The 20,433-nt window shown below is 47.3% G+C and overlaps 1 protein-coding gene across 1 annotated transcript; it reads left to right on the forward strand.

Annotated features, from left to right (window-relative positions):
* The first annotated feature begins 296 nt into the window (after nt 1-296).
* Nucleotides 297-14,422, forward strand: Muc20 (mucin 20, cell surface associated). Its single transcript, XM_038345941.1, has 4 exons — nt 297-369; nt 3,803-4,774; nt 10,783-10,874; nt 14,354-14,422. The coding sequence occupies exons 1-4, from the start codon at nt 297-299 to the stop codon at nt 14,420-14,422; spliced, it is 1,206 nt and encodes a 401-aa protein (XP_038201869.1).
* Nucleotides 14,423-20,433: the final 6,011 nt, after the last annotated feature.

Genomic DNA, 20,433 nt, shown 5'->3' on the forward strand with positions numbered 1-20,433 from the left:
ACCATCTCTCCCACGCCCTTCCCAGTTGCAGGAGAGGCTAACAGAATGGAAATGATGCTGTATCTTCAAATCAGAGAGGCAGGGCTGCCAGGCAAGGGGGCAGGTGTGGGGGTAGGAGGACAAGCCTGGGTCAGCCCTTGCTGTAGGTCTGTGTTCACCTGGCTGCATCCTGGAACCTGCCCAGTCACACCTGGGCAGGCGGCTGCCCCTCCTCCCTGGGTTGAGGAAGCAGGAAAAAGTGGTGCAGAGAGGCAGTGGGCAGGTCCGCCAGGGAGCAGTGGTCAGTGCCCGGCAAGATGGGCTCTCTCTGGGGCTTAGCTGTGCCTCTCCTTCTCTTCTGGAAGGCTGGAGTCGCTGCCAGCTCTGCAGGTAAGGGACAGGACGGGACCCAGGGCTCCTCCCCGACAGGGTTTTGGCAAAGCCAGCCCTTTGCGGGCAAGGGTAGGCATCTTTGTTAATTGTAATTAACAACCTGCTGAGTGTAAAATGTGATGGCTGTGGGAGAGTGTGCAGGATGGCAGATGTGTCAGCTGGGCGTGCTGACTCCGGCTATCCCTGCGAGAGAGTGTGGGGGTTAGTCTTCAGGCATGGGACAGTGGGGTGGGAGGGTAGAGGGGCAGGGAGATGCCAACTGGTGATCATTTCGCCGTGAACTGAGAAACACAGGCTAGCAAAGCTCCCGTCCATCCAAGTCTGTTGCCTAGCACAGTTACTCTTTGAAATTTGCCTTTGGAATGAAAAGTCTGTCACAAACCGCTCAGACAGGGAGGTTCTGAGAGAGGTGGCCTTTTCTGGGAGATAAGAGCTAAAGCCAGTCTGCCACTGACAGGCACTGTGCCAAACTCATCACACACACAATGGAAAATAGATGGTTTTCAGGGCAACTTTAGGTTCACACAAAGCTGAGTAGAGGGTCCTGAGGCATTGCCTCTGTCCTGTCCCTACCACAGACGGTCCTGCCAGCCATGCCCCACAGCATCAGCGTTGTCATAGTGATGGCCCCACAGGGCACCCCACTCTAGACAGTACCTTTTAATTCTCTTTATTTCTTTATTGACTGAGTCTCCCTAGGCAGGGCCCTGGCTGCCTGCAACTTGCTATACAGACTTTATGTATGTGTGTATTTATTTATTTCCCTCATTTTCCATTTTCTCTGTGTGTGAGAATGTTTTTACGTATGTGTGGACTCACACGTGTATGGCTGTGTGTGAACATGCGTGCATTGTATATGGAGGCCTGAGGTTGATTTGATAAACACACGCACACGCACACACACACACACACACACACACACACACACACACATATGAAAGAGAGAGAGAGAGAAAGAGAGAGAGAGAGAGAGAGAGAGAGAGAGAGAGAGAGAGACACTATGAGGACCCAACACATGTGTGGAGGTCAGATGATCAGATGACCAGACGACCAGATAACCAGATGACGACCAGATGACAGTTTGGGGATTAAGCTCAGGTCATCAAGCTTGGTGGCAAGCACCTTTACCCACATGAGCTGTCTGACTGGTCCAACATTACGTTTTAAATTCTCATAACTTTAAGGACAGACACTCATCTCTAAGACCAGTACTGCCACCTTAAGGGCGAGGAGCCTGCAGTTTACAGGGAGTAACTTATCCCCGGAGCCAGCATGTGCTGTCAGCGCCTAACCACTGGCCCACCCTGCCTGTCACACTCTCACAACTGACGGCTTATGCTGCACTTTTCATCCTGTTTAACTGCAGCCGTGCAACCCCATGAACCAGGTGCCTCGCTCCATCCGGAGCCCAGAGGCTTGGCTGGTGTCACAGAGTTATACACAGCAGAGCAAGGAGCGGAGGTGGGACTCAAATCAGGCCCTGCGCCCACACTCTCCTCACCTCCAGTTTGGAGGAATGCAACAACATCCTATGACCCTGGTGGGTTCCGTGGACCAGGAGGCTCTGAGAAAGAGCTTGGACCGGAGTGGGGGAGGTCTGTGGAGATGGCGATCAGCAACTCCTGCAGATGTGGGTGTGAGCGTGTGGTTGGACTGAGTGAGCACAGGGAGGATAGGTGTGCTCATGTGCCCACCTGATCTCTCTCCTTACCCAAGTGAGCTGTCCTGGGCTCTCTGACTGCTCGCTTTCCTAGGACACATTACATTCAGGCTGGGGGCTCCTCTCCCTTCTACCCGTTACCTCTAAAGATGAGACCGCAGGTCGTTCTTGAATTGTAAGAAAATACTTCCACTGCAAAATTCTTTGGGGATGAGCAAACTACCACTGGGGGAATGACAAAAGTTCTACAGAACATTCTGGAAGTTCTCCTTCCTGCTCTGCAGTCCTGGCTCATGTGGGTTTGTGTCTCCTTTGCCCACCCTTGATGGCACAAGGCTGCCACACTGCACTGCATCCCAGTGATCAGCAAGGACCCTGAGGCTGCCTGGACTCAGTGGGTTATCAGGACTTCAGACGGTACTAGCCAGGGTGGCTGTGTTCAGAGCCGCCATGGAGGTTATGACTTCTCCATGTTGCTTTCTTCATCTTTGTTTATATAGACAATGTGCCATCCGGCAGCACCCAGGGCATAAATGCAAACACCCATGTGAAGTCAGCCTATCGGGACTCACCAAGTTGTTCCCTCCCGACACAGGCCTGAGCATTGGCAGTTCCGCTCCTTTGGTGACAATGAACAACACTGAAGTGCCTGCCTTCACTCAGAGGGATAGGCCCAGTTCAGCGGGGGCTTTCCAAACCACTGACCTAACTCAGTATGTTCCTCTAGACGCTCAAATTCTGAGTGCTGAAACTGCTTCTAACACCTTAGCTGCAACCAGTACCAGTTCAGAGATCAATTCTGGGGACACTCAGACCATCTCTCCTGCAACAGAAACAGGGAGGGACAGAGACCACCTGTCCTGCAGCATCATCCCTGGGTATTCAGATCACCTCCACACAGCGTCAGCTCTGGAGACCCAGACCCTCTTCCCTTGCAAACATTTAGCATAGATACTCAGGCCTCCTCCCCTGCAGCATCATCCCTGGACACCCAGACCGCTTCTGCACTGTTATCCCTGGACACCCAGACTAGTTCTGAAGCATCAACCCTGGACACCCAGACTAGTTCTGCAGCATCATCCCTGGACACCCAGACTAGTTTTGCACAATCATCCCTGGACACCCAGACCGCTTCTGCACTGTTATCCCTGGACACCCAGACCACTTTCCTTGATGCATCATCCCTGGACACCCAGACCATTTCTGCAGCATCATCCCTGGACATACAGACTAGTTCTGCAGCATCATCCCTGGACACCCAGACCACTTTCCTTGATGCATTATCCCTGGACATGCAGGCCACTTTCCTTGATGCATTATCCCTGGACACCCAGACTAGTTCTGCAGCATCATTCCTGGACACCCAGACTAGTTCTGCAGCATCATCCCTGGACACCCAGACCACTTTCCTTGATGCATTATCCCTGGACATGCAGACCACTTTCCTTGATGCATTATCCCTGGACACCCAGACATCCCTGGACACCCGGACCACTTTCCTTGATCCATCATCCCTGGACACCCAGACCACTTTCCTTGATGCATTATCCCTGGACACCCAGACCACTTTCCTTGATGCATTATCCCTGGACACCCAGACATCCCTGGACACCCAGACCACTTTCCACACAACAGGCACCCTAGAGAACCAGGCCATCTTCCCTGTTGAATCACTCCTAAAGACCCAGACTACTTCCCCCGTAACAGAGACCAGAACTCTTGCAATAAAAATGTCTTCCAACTTCATGGTTGTGCACCCCAACCCTACAGATACTTCAGCTACAAGTGGCAGCCCCAAAGTAGAAATGAGCACTGTCAAGACAGGCACAGTGAGTGACCCCGTAGACGCTATCTTTGACACCCTTTGTACGGATGACAGCTCTGAAGAGACTAGGAAGACCACAGTTGACCTCTTGACCTGGGCACACACCCCCACAGAAGCTGAACACCTGTCCTCAGAGAGCGGCTCCACCTTGGACAACTCAGCTAGGGTCCTCACCAGCCCACAGGTCCTGGGACCCGACACTGCAGCTCCAGCCAAGGACTTGGTTGCCTTAAACATCACCTGCGTCACAGAAATAGAAACACCTGCCACCATCCCTGGGACCTCAGACACAAACCACAGCCCTACAGGGGCCTTGTCCACTTCTGAGATGCTAACTTCGCCTCAATCCCCTGAGGCAAATCCACTTAGCCCCAAGACCACAAGCTCATTTGGGACTCTGTCGACAACGGGTACCTCAGCTCTTGCCATCACTCCAGAGGGCACACTCCCTACTAGTGATGTCACAGAAAGAGAAACAACAGCGGCTCAGACTCCTGCCTCTGGTGGAACTTTGGTGACAGTTAGTAGGAACCCACTGAAGGAGACCTCAGCACTCTCTATTGAGATGCAAAGCCACACTGAGGTCTTGGGAACAATTACAGTCCCCAGAGATGCTGGATCAACAATGGCAGAAACAATATCCTTCTCTGGTTCCACTTCAGACAGCAGTCCCTCTGCAGGGGCCACCACCAAGGGCTCTCCCACCTCAGAGACTTTAACCACAGATGATAGAACCAGCAGCTCCTTCCTCGCAGGTAGTAGCCCTCTTCCTTTTGTCTATTCAAGTACAGCTAGTGCCAGTAAAAACCCAAACATCACCTTAGCCAAGACCACAGCATCACCAAAGACCCCAGGGATGCCCTCACCATCTATACCCACTACTTCTTGGACAAGGAGAACCCCAAAACATGACCCAGGTAAGTGAAACCCCCATGTGTGGTCTTTGCAGATTTAGGTTTGGAGTATTTTTTGGTGGGGGTGGAGGGCAGTTTCCTAATAGGGTTTTTATGTAGCTTTGGAGCCTGACCCAGAACTTATAGACTAGGCTGGTCTCAAACTCAGAGATCCTCCTGTCTCTACCTCCCGAGTGCGGGTTTGTGCCAACAGGGTTTCTCTGTAGCTTTGGCGCCTGTCCTGGAACTAGCTTTTGTAGACCAGGCTGGTCTCAAACTCACAGAGATCCGGCTGCATCTTTCTCCCAGGTGCTGGGATTAAAGGCATGTGCCACTACTGCCTGGCTGGTTTGGAGTATTCTTAAGGAGTTGAGAGGAAGGAAGGGGTTCAAGGCCAATGTTGCAAACTCACCCTGACATTTCATGATTTCCTGGTAGGTTGATAATAGGCAGTTACGATGTATATGTGATGTGGTCATGTGTATGTCATGTAGTGATGTGTATGTCATGTAGTGATGTGTACGTGATGTGTTCATGTGTATGTGATGTGGTCAAATGTATGTCATGTAGTCACATGTATGTCATGTTGTCATGCGTATGCCATGTGGTCATGTGTGTGTGATGTGGTCATGAGTATGTCATGTTGTCATGTGTATACCATGTGGTTATATGTATGTGATAGGTGTGAAACAGGTTTTCGAGGAGTGGTTGAGATCTTGGCTGTTTTAAGCTGAGAGACAGGACCTGTCCCTGTCCTCAGAGCCTAGGTTTCTTCACCCTGGCTGGGAGGACAGGCAGCACTGCACTGGATGAACAGCATCTTTCCCAGATCTGACCTTTACAGGGTCAACTCTTGTGCAACTGCTGTGCTTCAGGGGAGATCGGAAATGTTTTTTAAACACTTGGCCCTTAAGTCAGTCGTGCCCATGCAGAAGGGAGGAATGTGGACAAGCAACTTGTCCAAATGGCTGCCACGTGAGCATGCAGAGGGCATGGAAGTGGGGCTCAGTGGCCATGTTTGCTGTGCTCTCTATCATAAAGAGCGACTTTAAGCAACCAATGAAACAGCATTTGGGGAGCTTGACTCTTAACTTATGAAATGGCAGAAACGTCTCTGAGGAGCCCCCCAGTTGTCAGCTCTGTGGTAAGAAGTTTGTGGGTGCCCCGGAGGGAGAATCTGTCCCTGCTGGTAGTGTTGTCCTTGTGGTTCATTCCTGAGTGTCTTTGCCTCGTCCCAGCTTTCTGAGCAAGGGAAATAAGATACTAATCACGAGTTGAGGACATAGCTCTGTGATGGAGCACTTGTCACTGGCAAGCGTGCCTGAGACCCTACATTTGATCCCAAGCCCTGAAAAATCTCCCTCTCTGTCATCTGTCCCTCTCTGTGTCTCTGTCCCCATCATCTCTGTGTGTCTGCCATCTCTGTCTCAATCTTGATCTCTGTCACCTGTCTCTACCATCTCTCTCTCTCTTTCACACCCATCTCTACCAGCGTCCTTTTGTCTTAATCTCTATCCCTACTATCTCCCTTATCTCTTTATTGTCTCTGTCAGCTCAATCTCTGTCATACATCTTGAGGCATGATATCACAGGCCCTGCAGCCCAGTACTCTGGAGGTAGAAGCCGGACTGTGAGTTTGAAGCCAACTTGATCTACGTAGTAAGACCCTATCGGTCAACCGGAATCATCCCAAAACAAAAATTAAAACAGAGAAATATTTAACCACAACCATGTTATTGAATATCTTTTATATTCTGGACAGAAAATAATGTAAAAATTCCTCATAGTCAGTAGGCAGAACCCCAGAATGAATTTGCCAGATGCTCTGGTGTTCTGACTGTTACTGTGATGAGCACCATGACAGAAAGGAACTTGAGATGACTTATTGGCCCATAGGCCAGTCTGATGGAGGCAATTCCTAAGTGGGATTCCTTCCTCCCAGCAGTGTGTAGACCTGTGTCAAGTTTACAAAGCTACTATAGCACCAGAGGAAGATGACTGAATGTAGTTGTCATGGGTGCAGGCCACCGATAGGATGGTGGCTGTCATGAGCTCCATAAATGTGTGAGAGAAATCTTTACCCAAGAATGGAGTAGCTGTAGACACTCTGTCAAAGAAATGCCTAGGAATTGCAGGCTAGTTCACACTGGCGGGTTTGGATTCAGTTCTGCCTAGGAATTGCAGGCTAGTTCACACTGGCGAGTTTGAACTCAGTTCTGCCTAGGAATCGCAGGCTAGTTCACACTGGCGAGTTTGAACTCAGTTCTGCCTAGGAATTGCAGGCTAGTTCACACTGGTGAGTTTGGATTCAGTTCTGCCTAGGAACTGCAGACTAGTTCACACTGGTGAGTTTGAACTCAGTTCTGCCTAGGAACTGCAGGCTAGTTCACACTGGTGAGTTTGGATTCAGTTCTGCCTAGGAATTGCAGGCTAGTTCACACTGGCTAGTTTGAACTCAGTTCTGCTTAGGAATTACAGGCTAGTTCACACTGCGAGTTTGAATTCAGTTCTGCCTAGGAATTGCAGGCTAGTTCACACTGGCTAGTTTGAACTCAGTTCTGCTTAGGAATTACAGGCTAGTTCACACTGCGAGTTTGAATTCAGTTCTGCCTAGGAACTGCAGACTAGTTCACACTGGTGAGTTTGAACTCAGTTCTTCTTAGGAATTACAGTGTAGGGGGCTGGAGAGATGGCTCAGTGGTTAAGAGCACTGCTTGCTCTTCCAAAGGTCCTGAGTTCAATTCCCAGCAACCACATGGTGGCTCACAACCATCTGAAATAAAATCTGCTGTCCTCTTCTGGTTTGCAGGCATACATGCAGACAGAATACTGAGAATACTGTATACATAATTAATAAATAAATCTTTATTTAAAAAAAGGAATTACAGGATAGTTCATACTGCGAGTTTGAACTCAGTTCTGCCTAGGAATTGCAGGCTAGCTCATACTGTGAGTTTCAACTCAGTTCTGCCTAGGAATTGCAGGCTAGTTCACACTGGTGAGTTTCAACTCAGTTCTGCCTAGGAATTACAGGCTAGTTCACACTGGTGAGTTTGAATTCAGTTCTGCCTAGGAATTGCAGGCTAGTTCACACTGGTGAGTTTGAATTCAGTTCTGCCTAGGAATTGCAGGCTAGTTCACACTGGTGAGTTTGAATTCAGTTCTGCCTAGGAATTACAGGCTAGTTCACACTGGTGAGTTTGAATTCAGTTCTGCCTAGGAATTGCAGGCTAGTTCACACTGTGAGTTTGAATTCAGTTCTGCCTAGGAATTGCAGGCTAGTTCACACTGTGAGTTTGAAATCAGTTCTGCCTAGGAATTGCAGGCTAGTTCACACTGTGAGTTTGAATTCAGTTCTGCCTAGGAATTGCAGGCTAGTTCACACTGTGAGTTTGAATTCAATTCTGCCTAGGAATTGCAGGCTAGTTCACACTGTGAGTTTGAATTCAATTCTGCCCAGTGCTAGCTTCAGGATCCATTTTCAGAGCATTTCCTCAGCCTGGTTGTAAAGAACATCTGGACCAGGCAGTGTTACCACAGAAGACTAGCTTTTCCCTTTCTGTGGGTTCATACCCATAGTTAGTTCCAAAACTTGCCTCAGTGGGCTTCTCCTTGGAGGCTGAGGGCATGTTTCCCATTCTGAGAGCTGAGGGCAAAGTCACACATGTGGGGTGGTCCCTAGGTGAAGTCACACATGTGGAGTGGTCCCTGGATGAAGTTACACACGTGATGTGGTCCCCAGGTGAAGTCACATATATGTGATGTGGGATTCCCCTCTGTATGCTGTGAATACCATTGGTTAATAGAGAAACTATCTTGGGTCTGCACAGAGCAGAATAGAGAGAGGTAGGTGGGGAAAACTAAACAGAATGCTGGAAGAAAGGAGGTGGAGACAGAGGGAAGCCATGGAGCTGCTACCAGAGACAGATGTGCTGGAAATTTGCTAATAATAATAATAATATAATAATAATAATAAGCCACTGCCACATGGAGATACACAGATTAATAGAAATGGGTTAAATTAATATGTAAGAGCTAGTCAGTAAGAAGCCAGAGCTAATAGGCCAAGCAGTGTTTTAATTAATATAATTTCTGTATGATTATTTCGGGAGTCTGGGTGGCCAGGAAAAGAACAAGCAGCCTCCTACTACACACATGGGGTGATCCTTAGGTGAAGTCACACACATGGGGTGGTTCCCAGGTTCTAGGCACAAGTCCTCTTGCTGTTCCCACTCCCACGGAGCACTCCATTAACGAAACTAGTCTGTCTGCATGGAGGATGAACCACAGACGGGTGCATCTCACAAAGAGGGCCTTGCAAAGAGGAATCCTTTTCTAAGTTTCTTTCTCTCTCTCCTTCTGTCTGTCTGTCTGTCTGTCTGTCTGTCTGTCTGTCTCCTCCAACTCCTCCTTCTCCATATCATTATCATCATCATGTATGTATATGTGAGTGTGAGTATGTGTGAGTGTGTATGAGGGTGTGTATATGTGTGAGTGTAAGTATATGTATGAGTGTGTGTGTGTGAGTGTGTGCATGTATGTGGTGGGAACAGGTATTCATGTGTCCTGGTGCACATCAGGAGTTCAGAGGAGAGCTTTGTACAACCATTTCTCTTCTTCCACACTTGGGTTCCAGGAACCATACTCAGGCCACCAGGCTTACTCAGCAAGCCTCTTGACCCACTGAATGACCTCAAAAACTCAGAGCAGAGTTCTGAGCACACATCTCAAGGAAATCTACCCTGCCTGAATTCCAAATCCACAGCCTCTCAGATTATTCGTTTCTTTGGTCCAACCATTAGGCACAAAATCATTCAGTGCCAGATCAGGTCTAGGGAAAGTTATCTATAGCAACAGTGATCCCGTGGGCAGCTGGGACTAACCTGGGAATCCCTGGCCAGGCCTGGCTTGCTGTCAAGAAACATACAGTAAGGTTTATTTCTATTCGCCCCAGATAGCGAGAGCTTTCATAGATTCTATGGTAAAACAACATATTCCTTGGTGTTACTATGGGAGTCTGGATGTCACCAAAGAATCCCACCTCTTATGTAACCTTAGGGAGGGGCTTGGCCTGGTGAGCCTGCCTGAGCCTTGAAATTAGCTCATAGACATAATTTGAAAAGGGTCTTCTATAGGTGGTCAATAGCAGCAGTGATCTAAGACATCTGTGATCATACCTAACCCAGAGGAATCAGACACAGCACTAGTTGTGGGCAGAAAGTTGGGAGGCCCACCAACCTTTGTTTTTACCACCCCAAAAGGCTAATGACTTTGTCTGGACGAGGAAAGAAGATTTATCTGGAAAGGGGCTCTTGAGTATCTGAAGGGCTTCTTAAGGAGGGGAGGAAGGAGCAGGGTGTAATGAAAAAGACAGGATTCCAGAGACTTCTAGAAGCTAAACCAATGACCTCTTGCCTTAGTCATTGTTATATGAGGTGAAGTTAAGAGAAATCAATATGAAACAGTTCTCAAATGGTTAATATCAACAATTTAAAGTTGAACAGAAATCTGACCTAAAGATTAAGGTGGCAAAAGAGACAGAGTGTAGAGTGTAGATGCAGAAATGTCAAGCGGACGGAGTGTACAGGCAGAGAGGTCAAACATTTCCACCTTGCTTTAGCAGCTCACCAGACATCTGCAGATGCTTTTAGCAAAGGTGACTTCAGAGCCTGGGAAGGCAGCACACTCACCTGGTGTCATCGGAGCCCGAGTTGGAGATCTTGTCTGCAGTGGGTTAGCGAGGGACCTAGGATATGTTGCTCTGCTTCATGATCTCCAAAATCGGTGATTTTCACAGTCAACTGAAGTAAAGGAAGTTAGGGTCTATTTTCCAGCACTCCGGAGGTAAGGGGATCTCTGTGCGTTCGAGGCCAGCCTGGTCTATAAAGAGAGTTCCAGGAAAGTCTGTCTCAAAAATACAAAAACAAAACAATAAACGAAAGACAAGCAGGAGTGTAAACCCATATGGAGAGGGCCCAGGTTGGAGATGAATGGGCTGTTTTCACCATCTTTTCTCTATCCTCAACTTTCAGGTGAAGATGGCGGCTTCCTCCTTGTACGGGTGAGTGTGGCCTCCCCTGAGGACCTCACTGAGCCCAAAGCCGCAGAGAAGCTGATGCACCAGGTAAGTGAGGCATTAGGTGAAAAGTGAGGGGCTGTCGGGGACCCCAGGGAGTATCTACAGGACACAGAGGGCACTACGACATGAAACAGTGTTACACGAGAGAGCATTAGGAGCTGAACCTGGGGCTCAGGTCTGGCTTTGATCTTGCCTAGCTTCTCAATTCTTCTGTTTGTAAAGTGAATGAATCGCCCCACTCCCAGACCCAGTTTTTTCAGGTCCTAGAAATGCAGGTCTTCTGGCCCTTGAAAAGGCCAGCAGTGTTGACATTGCAAGCAGCAGCAGCAGCCAAGTCACATGGAAACCAAGTCACATGGAAAAGGCAAAGGCTGAGAAATCTATAGGTGCCCCCCCACCCCCCCCCCCACTGTCACACATGACTGGAACAGCAGTGCAAACTAATCAGGAGTGTTTTCTCTGCAGCCCTGTGTCCCCATTCTTCATGGTCTTTCTCCAGACATAAGGAAGGGAGATATCACAGAGGAATACATGAACACAAACATGCTACTGCTCAGCCTATCTTTGTAACTGCCCTGGCTGTCCTGGAACTCGCTCTGTAGACCAGGCTGGCCTCAGACTCACAGAGATCTGCCTGCCTCTGTCTCCCGAGTGCTGGGATCAAAGGCGTGCGCCACCACCCAGTCTTTCTCCACTCTTATACAGTCCAGCACCCCAGCCAAGGGAATGGTGCCGCCAATAGTGGGCTAGGTCTTCCCATATTAAATAACTTTATAAGACAATCTCCCATAGTCAGGCCAAACTGATCCAGACAATGCTTCATCGAGACTCTTCTAGGTGAGTCTAGAGTGCATCAGGTTGACAAAACTAACATCCCAGTCACCACGACTGACATCACAGTAAACATCACACAGGTGGGAGAGAGTATGAAGTAGGGATGCTAGATACAGATGAACCCCTCGGAGATGCTCCAGGCAGGGAGGAAGATGGCGGTGTGTTTGTATACCAATTTGGAGAAATTCTCTTAAGTAAGGTTCTGGGGTCAAGGCTTTTGGGGGGTACTGTGAAGGAGTGGAAGATTAGACTGGGTCAGCTCAGTATAAAGGCCATAGGCCTAGCTCAGTGCAGGCCTCATGAAGTGTCCAAGTTCTACCCATATTGTGAACAGTGAGAACAGACCTGGTGTGCCACCTAAGACAGACTGCCCCTTCCACCCTCTTCCACCAATGTCTCAGCCTTGCGGACTGCACCTTTCACAGTCAATGAGAACCACAGCAGTTCAGGCTCCATGTTACCTCTTGAAAGAACAGACCGGAAAGAGAGGCTGACAGGCAGCCTTATGCCAGGGCTGAATCCGGGATAGATGGGTGAGGTGGTCCAGTAGCAGACAGAAGTGGATGTAGAATCCCTCAATAAAGGCAGAAGAGACCTGACATCCGTCACTGTCTGGCCTTGTCTGACTTTTTAAATTTTTTCCTATTCCCTTTTCATGTTGTAAATAAATCCCCACCCCCACATCTAATTTTTGTTTTTATCTTATTTTATGCATATGGATATTTTGCCTGCACGCACGTTTGTGCACCACATCCATGCCTGGTATCAGTGGAGGCCAGTAGAGGGTATCAAATCCCATGGAACTGGAGTTACAGATGGTTGTGAGCCACCATGTGGACACTGGGAACCAAACACAAGTCCTCTGCAAGAGTAGCCAGTCCTTTTAATCATTGAGTCATCTCTTCAGCCACAGATCCGATTTGTTTCAGGTCCTAGATGTCCAGGCTTCCAAGAAGTTAAGTGACATTGATGGGGCATGCTGGGGGGGGGGGGGACAACGCTCTCGGTTGCAAATGAGGGGAAGGAGGACCCCAGATGCCCAGAAGCAGAGGAACGACAGAAAAGCAGTTTTGAAAAAGCAGGCGGCTGGGCGGTGGTGGCGCACGCCTTTAATCTTGGCACTTGGGAGGCAGATGCAGGTGGATCTCTGTGAGTTCGAGGCCAGCCTGGTCTACAAGAGCTAGTTCCAGGACAGGTGCCAAAGCTACAGAGAAATCCTGTCTCGAAAAACCAAAACAAAGAAACCAACCAAACAAAAAAGCTTGGGGACATGCTCCCTGGGACACTGTCCTCATCCTGGTCAGTGGGCATCACACTCCATGTCCTGCCTCACTGCTTCCCACTGCCACTTTGCTTTTGGGTTGCTTGTTACAGGGTCAAAGTTTTGAGCAGGAGCATCCGACTGGCCAAGGCTGGTTCTTGTATTCACCAATAACTTCCCTGGGATATTAGGAGGGACTAAATATAGGGCCTTTGAATTTTCTTAGTATCAAGGAAGCCCATTGGGAATGCCCTTGTGAGGACTTCTGTCCACAAGGCGTCCAGGTTTGACATAGGACAGACAAATAGATGACAGATATCTCTGTCATGAACATCAAAGCAGGAAGCATGGATCCTCATAGGACGGGGTGGCCACAGGGGAGCATAGACTTGACACCTGAATTGGCAACCATTTCAGGAGTCAGAAAGTAACCAAGAGCTCAGAAGTGGGTCAGGCAGCTGAGAGACAGGAGTGAGGCCACATGAGGTTGCTACTGTTTTTTTATTTATTGTTTTATTATTATCATTATTATTATATTTTATTCCTTTATTTTATGGGATTTATTAAGCATATTGATTTTTGTTGAAGTCTGGTGTAGTAGGAGGCTGCTTGTTCATTTCCTGGCCACCCAGACTCCCAAAATAATCACACAGAAACTATATTATTTAAATCACTGCTTGGCCAATCACTTAAGCATATTGCTAGCTAGCTCTTAAATCTAGAATTAACCCATTTTTATTATTTTATATTTTACCATGAAGCTCGTGGCCTACAGGCAAGGTTCCAACTGATATATATATATATCAGTCTGGCTATATTCTGTTAAGCCATTGGCCGAAGGCAGCTTCTTTATTCATTAGCCAATAAAAACAACACATATACAGAAGGACTTCCCACCCCATTTCCCCTTTTCTGTTTAAATAAAAAATTAAGGTTTTTTTAATTTTAACATAGTAAAGTTATATACAACAAAACAGTTATCAAGCAAGTATAATATTGATATCTACTTTATCATAGCTAAGGAAAACTGTAACTATCTATTCAACTCCATCAAAGACTCTAGAAGGATATAATACTGCCTAAGTTAACAGGAAGTGCGTTGTAAGCAACTTCTGAAACTCTAGAATTGACAGAGACATCTCGCTGCCTGGACAGTCTAATAGGCCAAGCGGTGTTGTAATTAATACAGTTTCTGTGTGGTTATTTCGAGGCACAGGGGTCAGGTAGCTCTGAGGGTGGGTTCTAGGTAGCTGTGTGAGCTTGGGTAAGCCAGTCCGCACCACTTTACCCCTCATGCAATGTGGGTAAGAAACGGCTGTGTTTTAAGTGGCCCGGGAAGCATTGTTGATGTCCCTCTGCTGCCCCTTCTTGTCCTTGGCCTATGGAGGGCAGATAGGCTGGGCACCCCACCTGTTCTTCTGCTTTCCAGCTCAGCTGCGAACTGCACACCCACATGCCACTCGTCCAAGTGTCCGTGCTGAGCGTCAGAAGGGGCTGAAGGATGTTAGCTGCAACCAGGCACGCCCTCCATACTGGAAGAAGAGTAATGCTACTTGTGGCCCGGGCCCAAACCAAACACAGCCATGGTACTGTGCCACGGGCCCAGATGGTACCCATGAAGGTCAGCTGACTTGAGAACCCTACCCCATACCTGACCACAAGGCATTTGTCCACTCTGCCTGAGGGTGTGTGCAAGGGGAGAGGGCTGGCCTGTTTCCAGCGGTGTCTTTCACCTTCTCTAACTGTTGTTGTATTTCAGTAAAGAGAGAACTGACCACTTTACTGTGTTCTGTTTTGTACTCAACGACACTCAGTGTGACCCAGAGATGATCTGTATTGAGCCGATGTGCCTTAGATGTTTTTATTATGTGGGAATCTGGGGAGTGCTTTTCTGTGGCGTGCCTTGGAGCCTGATGGGTCTTGAGCTCTGTATAAACTGACTAGCTTATCATTGCTACAGCAAAATAGGAGATCAGCAACTTGCAATGAGAAAAAAATAGTTTATACTCACAGTTGAGAAGGTTTTGGGTCAAAATAGGGCAAACCCAATGCTTTGGCCTCCAGATCAGGTCAAAATAGGGCAGTGGTCCATTGTTTTGTGTTGGGGGGGAAGTGCCAGGTGACAAAAGCCAACTGCTAGTCTTGTGCTCAGAAAGCTAAACAAAGGAAGAGGAAGGAGCAGGGCTCCCCATCCTGTTTGAGAGCACATCCCCAGTGACTTCAGAATTCCCCCTTAGGCACTATCTCCTTAGAACCCCACCTACTGAGGAGCTACCCTGGGGACTAAGCCTTTCCAGGAAGAGGAGTCTACAGCACAGAGAGCTCCTTCAGGCGGGGGGGGGGGGGGGTCCAGTGAGGGAGGACCACAGAGAACATCAAATTGATTTAAATGCCTAACTGTAGACTCAAACAGATTTAATAGAAAGTCTGTAACATGCAGTTATTCCTGCCATAGCTCATTCTCTCCTGCCATTATTTAAAATTCAGTGTGGTTTGTTTTTCTTCTCTTATAAAAGCATAACTTGGTTATGATTTTAAGTTTTCAGGAAATCTAAAAAGGAACCAGAAAGAGTAAAATAGGAATGAGGGGGAGGCAGAAGGAAAAACCCTGAAACGCCAGCTCTTCCATGCAGCCAGTGTTAATGTATGTTTCCAGTTGCCCACGCGGTTGAAGAGTCACGGCACACTCAATGCTCCCAGACTTGAAGCTGGCAATCCCACTTGCTGCGTCATCCTCAATTCCCCTCAACTCCGTTCATTCCGCTTGCGCCCTTTAGCTGTTCCAGCCCAAATTCTCAGAACCACTAATCCTTCTCCTTTCCCTCTCACATTTTATAATAGAAAACTCAACTGGCTTCTCTTCCTTGAACGATGACCAGCACCCTACAGCCCCCTCCCCATTTCTGCTGCCATGGCCCAGGTGGTCAGAGATGCCACTGTCTCTCACCTGTAGTACTCCAGCCTCCCTCGTTGTACCTGTGCCCACCTGAACACCCAGTCCTATCCCCAGACACCAGCTGGAGATGTCTTTTCATGACACACGACTGGCCTCTGCTTCATACACTTCCGTTTCGCTCACAGGAAAAGCCAAGTTTGGGCAACAGTTCGTAGACCGAGAACGATGGGTGCCACTGCACCCGGCTCTCTGGGCTACCCTCTGCAAGCCGCCTGACTGCTCTGCTGATCCTTATCTATATCTTTGCTGGGCTTGCTCGGGTCTGTGGGCCTTTGTATGCACCGTTCAGTCTGCTTTTCAAAGGCCTTTTCTGCAGACATCAGCTCAGCACCTCCTCCCTCTCTACCTCTCAGCTGCTCCTCAATGTACTCTACCCACAATTCCCTTCTCACCCTATGTGCCGACTGCCACTCTGCCTTGATATACCTGGAGTAGTATGCATCTCTTCTATTTGTCTTTATCACCTGCATCCTCAAATTATAACGAAATCTTTTTACTCTTTGTAGCGTGCCTAGCACCTTACGCCGAGGTTGCAGCTCAGGCTCGGAGCACATTCTCACTGAGATCAAAGGGCGGGGGTCTAATCTCTAGCATTGAAATGACGACATAAATTGCTCCGTCGACATGTTATATAGATTTTGAAACCAACCACCAGCTGCTCTGGTTAAAAGGTGTGTGTATACTTAACTGACATCCTGTGTTCTCAGAGTGGGGCAGGAAATAACTCCAACTCTTACCCTAGTGTGCTTGGTGAGTCCCTGAAACAGAAGACTGTGCTGTGTGCTAAGGTGGATTCAGAGACGTCCCTGGGGCTAGGAAGATGCTCACGGGGTAAAGGTACCAGCTGCCAACCCTAAGGACCCGGGTTTGATTCCCAGGACACACATTATGGAAGTAGAGACCCAGCTTCCTCATGCTGTCTCCGACCTCTGTGACACCTCCCTTTTCTGTACACAAAGTAAAGTGATTTTTAAAAAAATGTCTCCTACCACAAAGAGTAAAGCTAGTAGGAGATGTTTAGACTCAACAAAGATAAAAAACTGGGGAAATATGATGTACAACACATTTACCTGGAACAGCAGGTCCTTGTAAGGAGAGTTTCTATAGGACTACAGAGGGAGAAGCAGGCTAGCAGTCGGATGGACAACAGCAGAGAGGTATAACTCGCAGAAGGAAGAATGAGAATGCCTTCCCATGAAAAAGAAAGTTTGACTCTGCTGCCAAAGATGGGAAAATGAATACAGTTAGGTATAGTTTATTGCGTTTCAGGTAGGTAGGTAAAGATTTGTAATTTTTTAAAGATTTATAACATTTTCAATACTAATAAGTGAGTAGACAATATTAAATATTTTTATCGTGGATGAAGCTCGTACATGATTTTGAAGGTAAATGCAACTATTTGACAATTTAAAATTTTGAAAATGCACATCCCAGGTTGGGTGGTGGTGGCATATGCCTTTAATCCCAGCACTCCGTCTACAAGAGCTAGTTCCAGGAAAGGCTCCAAAGGCTCCAAAGCCACAGAAAAACCCTGTCCAAAAAAAAAAAAAAAGCACATCTCTTCAACCTGGGGATTTCATTCCTAGTTTATTTCAAGAAAATAATGAAGAATCTGTATAGAACTGTTATTGTTATGGATTTGCTGCAGTTCCTCCACAAACCAAGGTGGCTGGCTCCCTGGGCGTCCCCGGTGGCTAGACATGCGGGTGGTGGGTGGGCAAGGGGCAGACAGATAGGCACACCATGCAGATGGGTTTGCTACAAGCTGCTGGGGTCCCAAGCAGGGATGGTGCATGAGACTGTGCGGCAGGCACCATGTGACTGCAGCGGGCAGGTGGGCAAGAGAAATGGATAAACATACCATACAGAGTAAAGTTAAGTTAGATATTTATTAGATGGGTTATGGAGGGGAAGGAAAAGGAGGAGGTGGGGAGAGAGAGAAAGAGAGAAGGAGAGAGGAGAAAGTGGGAGGCAGAGAAGAAGGGAGAGAGGCCGAAGCTGCCTCTTGGAGAGAGGGGACAAGAAGAGAGTTGGGGTCTGAGGCTGCAGGCAGGAAGGGAGTGGGCATGGCTTGTCTCTTAAAGAGACAAAACAATCATAACAGTTATAACTGCCAACAAAAAGAAATCTAAATAAAACTCAAAGAAGCTCAAAATATTGCAATAAGACAGTTTAGTTAGATGCGGTAGATGTTTAATACAATATTATTCAATCTGTAGAAGTCCCTGGCTGGAGTGATGACTCACCAGTTAAGAGTGCCTGCTGCTCTTGCTAAGGATTAGAGTTTGGCTCCCAGCACTCATGTCAGGTAGCTCTGGGATCTGATGCCCTCTTCTGGCCTCAATGAGCACTGCAGTCATGCATATACCTCACCACAGACACATGCAACTAAAAATAAAATAACTCAGGGCAGGAGAGATGACTCAGAGCATGCACTGTGGACAGAGCAGGCCTGAGGCAGCAACCTCCACAGGAGCAGGTACAAGGGAGCAACTGCTGAGGTAGGAGTCCTGAGCCAGGGACATCTGTGGGAAAAGGCCTGAGCCAGTAACCTCCAAGGGAGCAGACCCAAGCCAGCAACCTCTGCTGGAGCAGGCCTGAGCCAGCAACCTTCATAGGAGCAGGCCTGAGCCAATGACCTCCACAGGAGCAGGTACAAGGGAGCAACCACTGAGGGAGCAGGCCTGAGCCAGGGACATCTGTGGGAACAGGCCTGAGCCAGTGACCTCTGAGGGAGCAGGCCCAAGCTGGCAACCTCTGCCAAAGAAGTCTCAAGGCAACAACCTCAGCAGGACCAGTCCCAAGCAAGCAACCTCCGTAGGAGCAGGCCCAAACGATGCCTGGGATTGCAGAGAAACCCCTGGAAGTGCTGAGTGACCTCTAGGAACACCGAGTGACCTCCAGGGTCACTGACTGCACCATGAGGAGCAACCATAAGAGCCTTGGGTCAACTGGCACCTAGAAGATTGATCACAAGAGACATAGTCCCAAATATACTAATCAGAGGAAAAGACGGGTAGACAAGGTAAGAACACATTCAACACCTTAAAGAGCAACATGATACCAACAAACACTAGTGACCCTACAACAGCAAGACTTGAACAATTAAATATAGATGAGGCAGAAGAAAATGACCTAAAAAATAACTTTAGGAGAATGTTTGAGGCCCTTAAAGAGGAAATGAAAAATTCCCTCAAAGAAATAGAGGAAAAGACAAACAAAAAATTGGAAGAAATCAACAAATCCCTTTAAGAAAATCAAGAAAAAGCAATCAAACAGATGAAAGAAACTATTTAAGACATGAAAGACAATAAAGAAAACATAAACCAAGGGAATTATAGAAGCAGAAATTATGAGAAAACCACAAATGCAAGCATAAAGAGCAGAATACAAGAGATGGAAGAGAGAATCTCAAGAGCTGAAGATACAATAGAGGACATAGACTCATGGGTCAAAGAAAACATTAAATCTAACAAAACTTAACACAAAATATCCAGGAAATATGGGACACCATAAAAATACCAAACATAAGAATAATAGGGATAGAAGAAGGAAAAGAAGTACTATTTAAAAGCACAGAAAATATATTCAACAAAATCATAGAAGAAAACTTTTCCAACATAAAGAAAGATAAGCATATGAAGATACAAGAAGCTTACAGAACACCAAATAGAATGGATCAAAAAAGTTCCCTTGCCACATAATAATCAAAATACTAAACACACAGAATAAAGAAAGAATATTAGAAGCTGCAAAGAAAAAGGTCAAGTAACATGTAAAGGCAGACCTATCAAAATTACACCTGACTTCTCAATGGAAACAATGAAAACCAGAAGGTCCTGATCAAGTGTTATGCAGACATTAAGAGACCACGGATGCGGGTCCAGACTACTATACCCAGCAAAACTTTTAGCCACGATAGATAGACAAAACAAGATATTTCATTATGGAAGGCTGGCTTTGAACTGCATAGAAACTCTGTGCAGGGGTGACTTAAGATAGCATTCTTGCTGACATTCTTGGCAGGCCAAGTAAGGAGGAGGCAAACCGCCTCTATCAGAAGAATGCCCTGCCAGTAGTCGGTCCTTGAGTACACAGATATGCACTGTAGTTCAAAGGCTACAATTAGGTTGTGGTTTATCCCATAACAATAGTCTTCTTGTTTAGATTAACGAAGGCATAAAGCTCTTGAAATAATTTGTAACAAAGTTATTAGTTTATGTAACTATTTCCAATTATTATGAGAACCTAGCTTGGATTGTGAGTTGAGTATTATAAAAGAGCACTGGCTTTGCAATAAAGTGTGCAGTTGTATCTCCTACTCTGCATCCCCTGTGTCCTGATTTCTGCAGCACTACCCAGGGTCATCCATAACCGAGGAGGTTGGGGAAGGGTCCCCAACATTCCATGACAGAACCAGATTTAATCAATACCTAGTCACAAACCCAGCCCTATGCAAAGTACTATAAGGAAAATTCCAACCCAAGGAAGTTGGCTACATCCACAAAAATATAGACAATAGATGATCTCATGGCAGCAAATCCCAAAGAAGA

The sequence above is a fragment of the Arvicola amphibius genome, chromosome 10, assembly GCF_903992535.2.
Source record: "Arvicola amphibius chromosome 10, mArvAmp1.2, whole genome shotgun sequence".
In the NCBI taxonomy this organism is placed as follows: Eukaryota; Metazoa; Chordata; class Mammalia; order Rodentia; family Cricetidae; genus Arvicola; species Arvicola amphibius.

Bases quoted from the DNA above. Each gene is read 5' to 3' on its own strand.
- Muc20 (XM_038345941.1), top strand. From the start codon at position 297: ATGGGCTCTCTCTGGGGCTTAGCTGTGCCTCTCCTTCTCTTCTGGAAG. The intron at 370-3,802 runs GTAAGGGACAGG...CCAACCCTACAG, and splicing joins AGTCGCTGCCAGCTCTGCAG to ATACTTCAGCTACAAGTGGC. The intron at 10,875-14,353 runs GTAAGTGAGGCA...TCTGCTTTCCAG, and splicing joins CAGAGAAGCTGATGCACCAG to CTCAGCTGCGAACTGCACAC.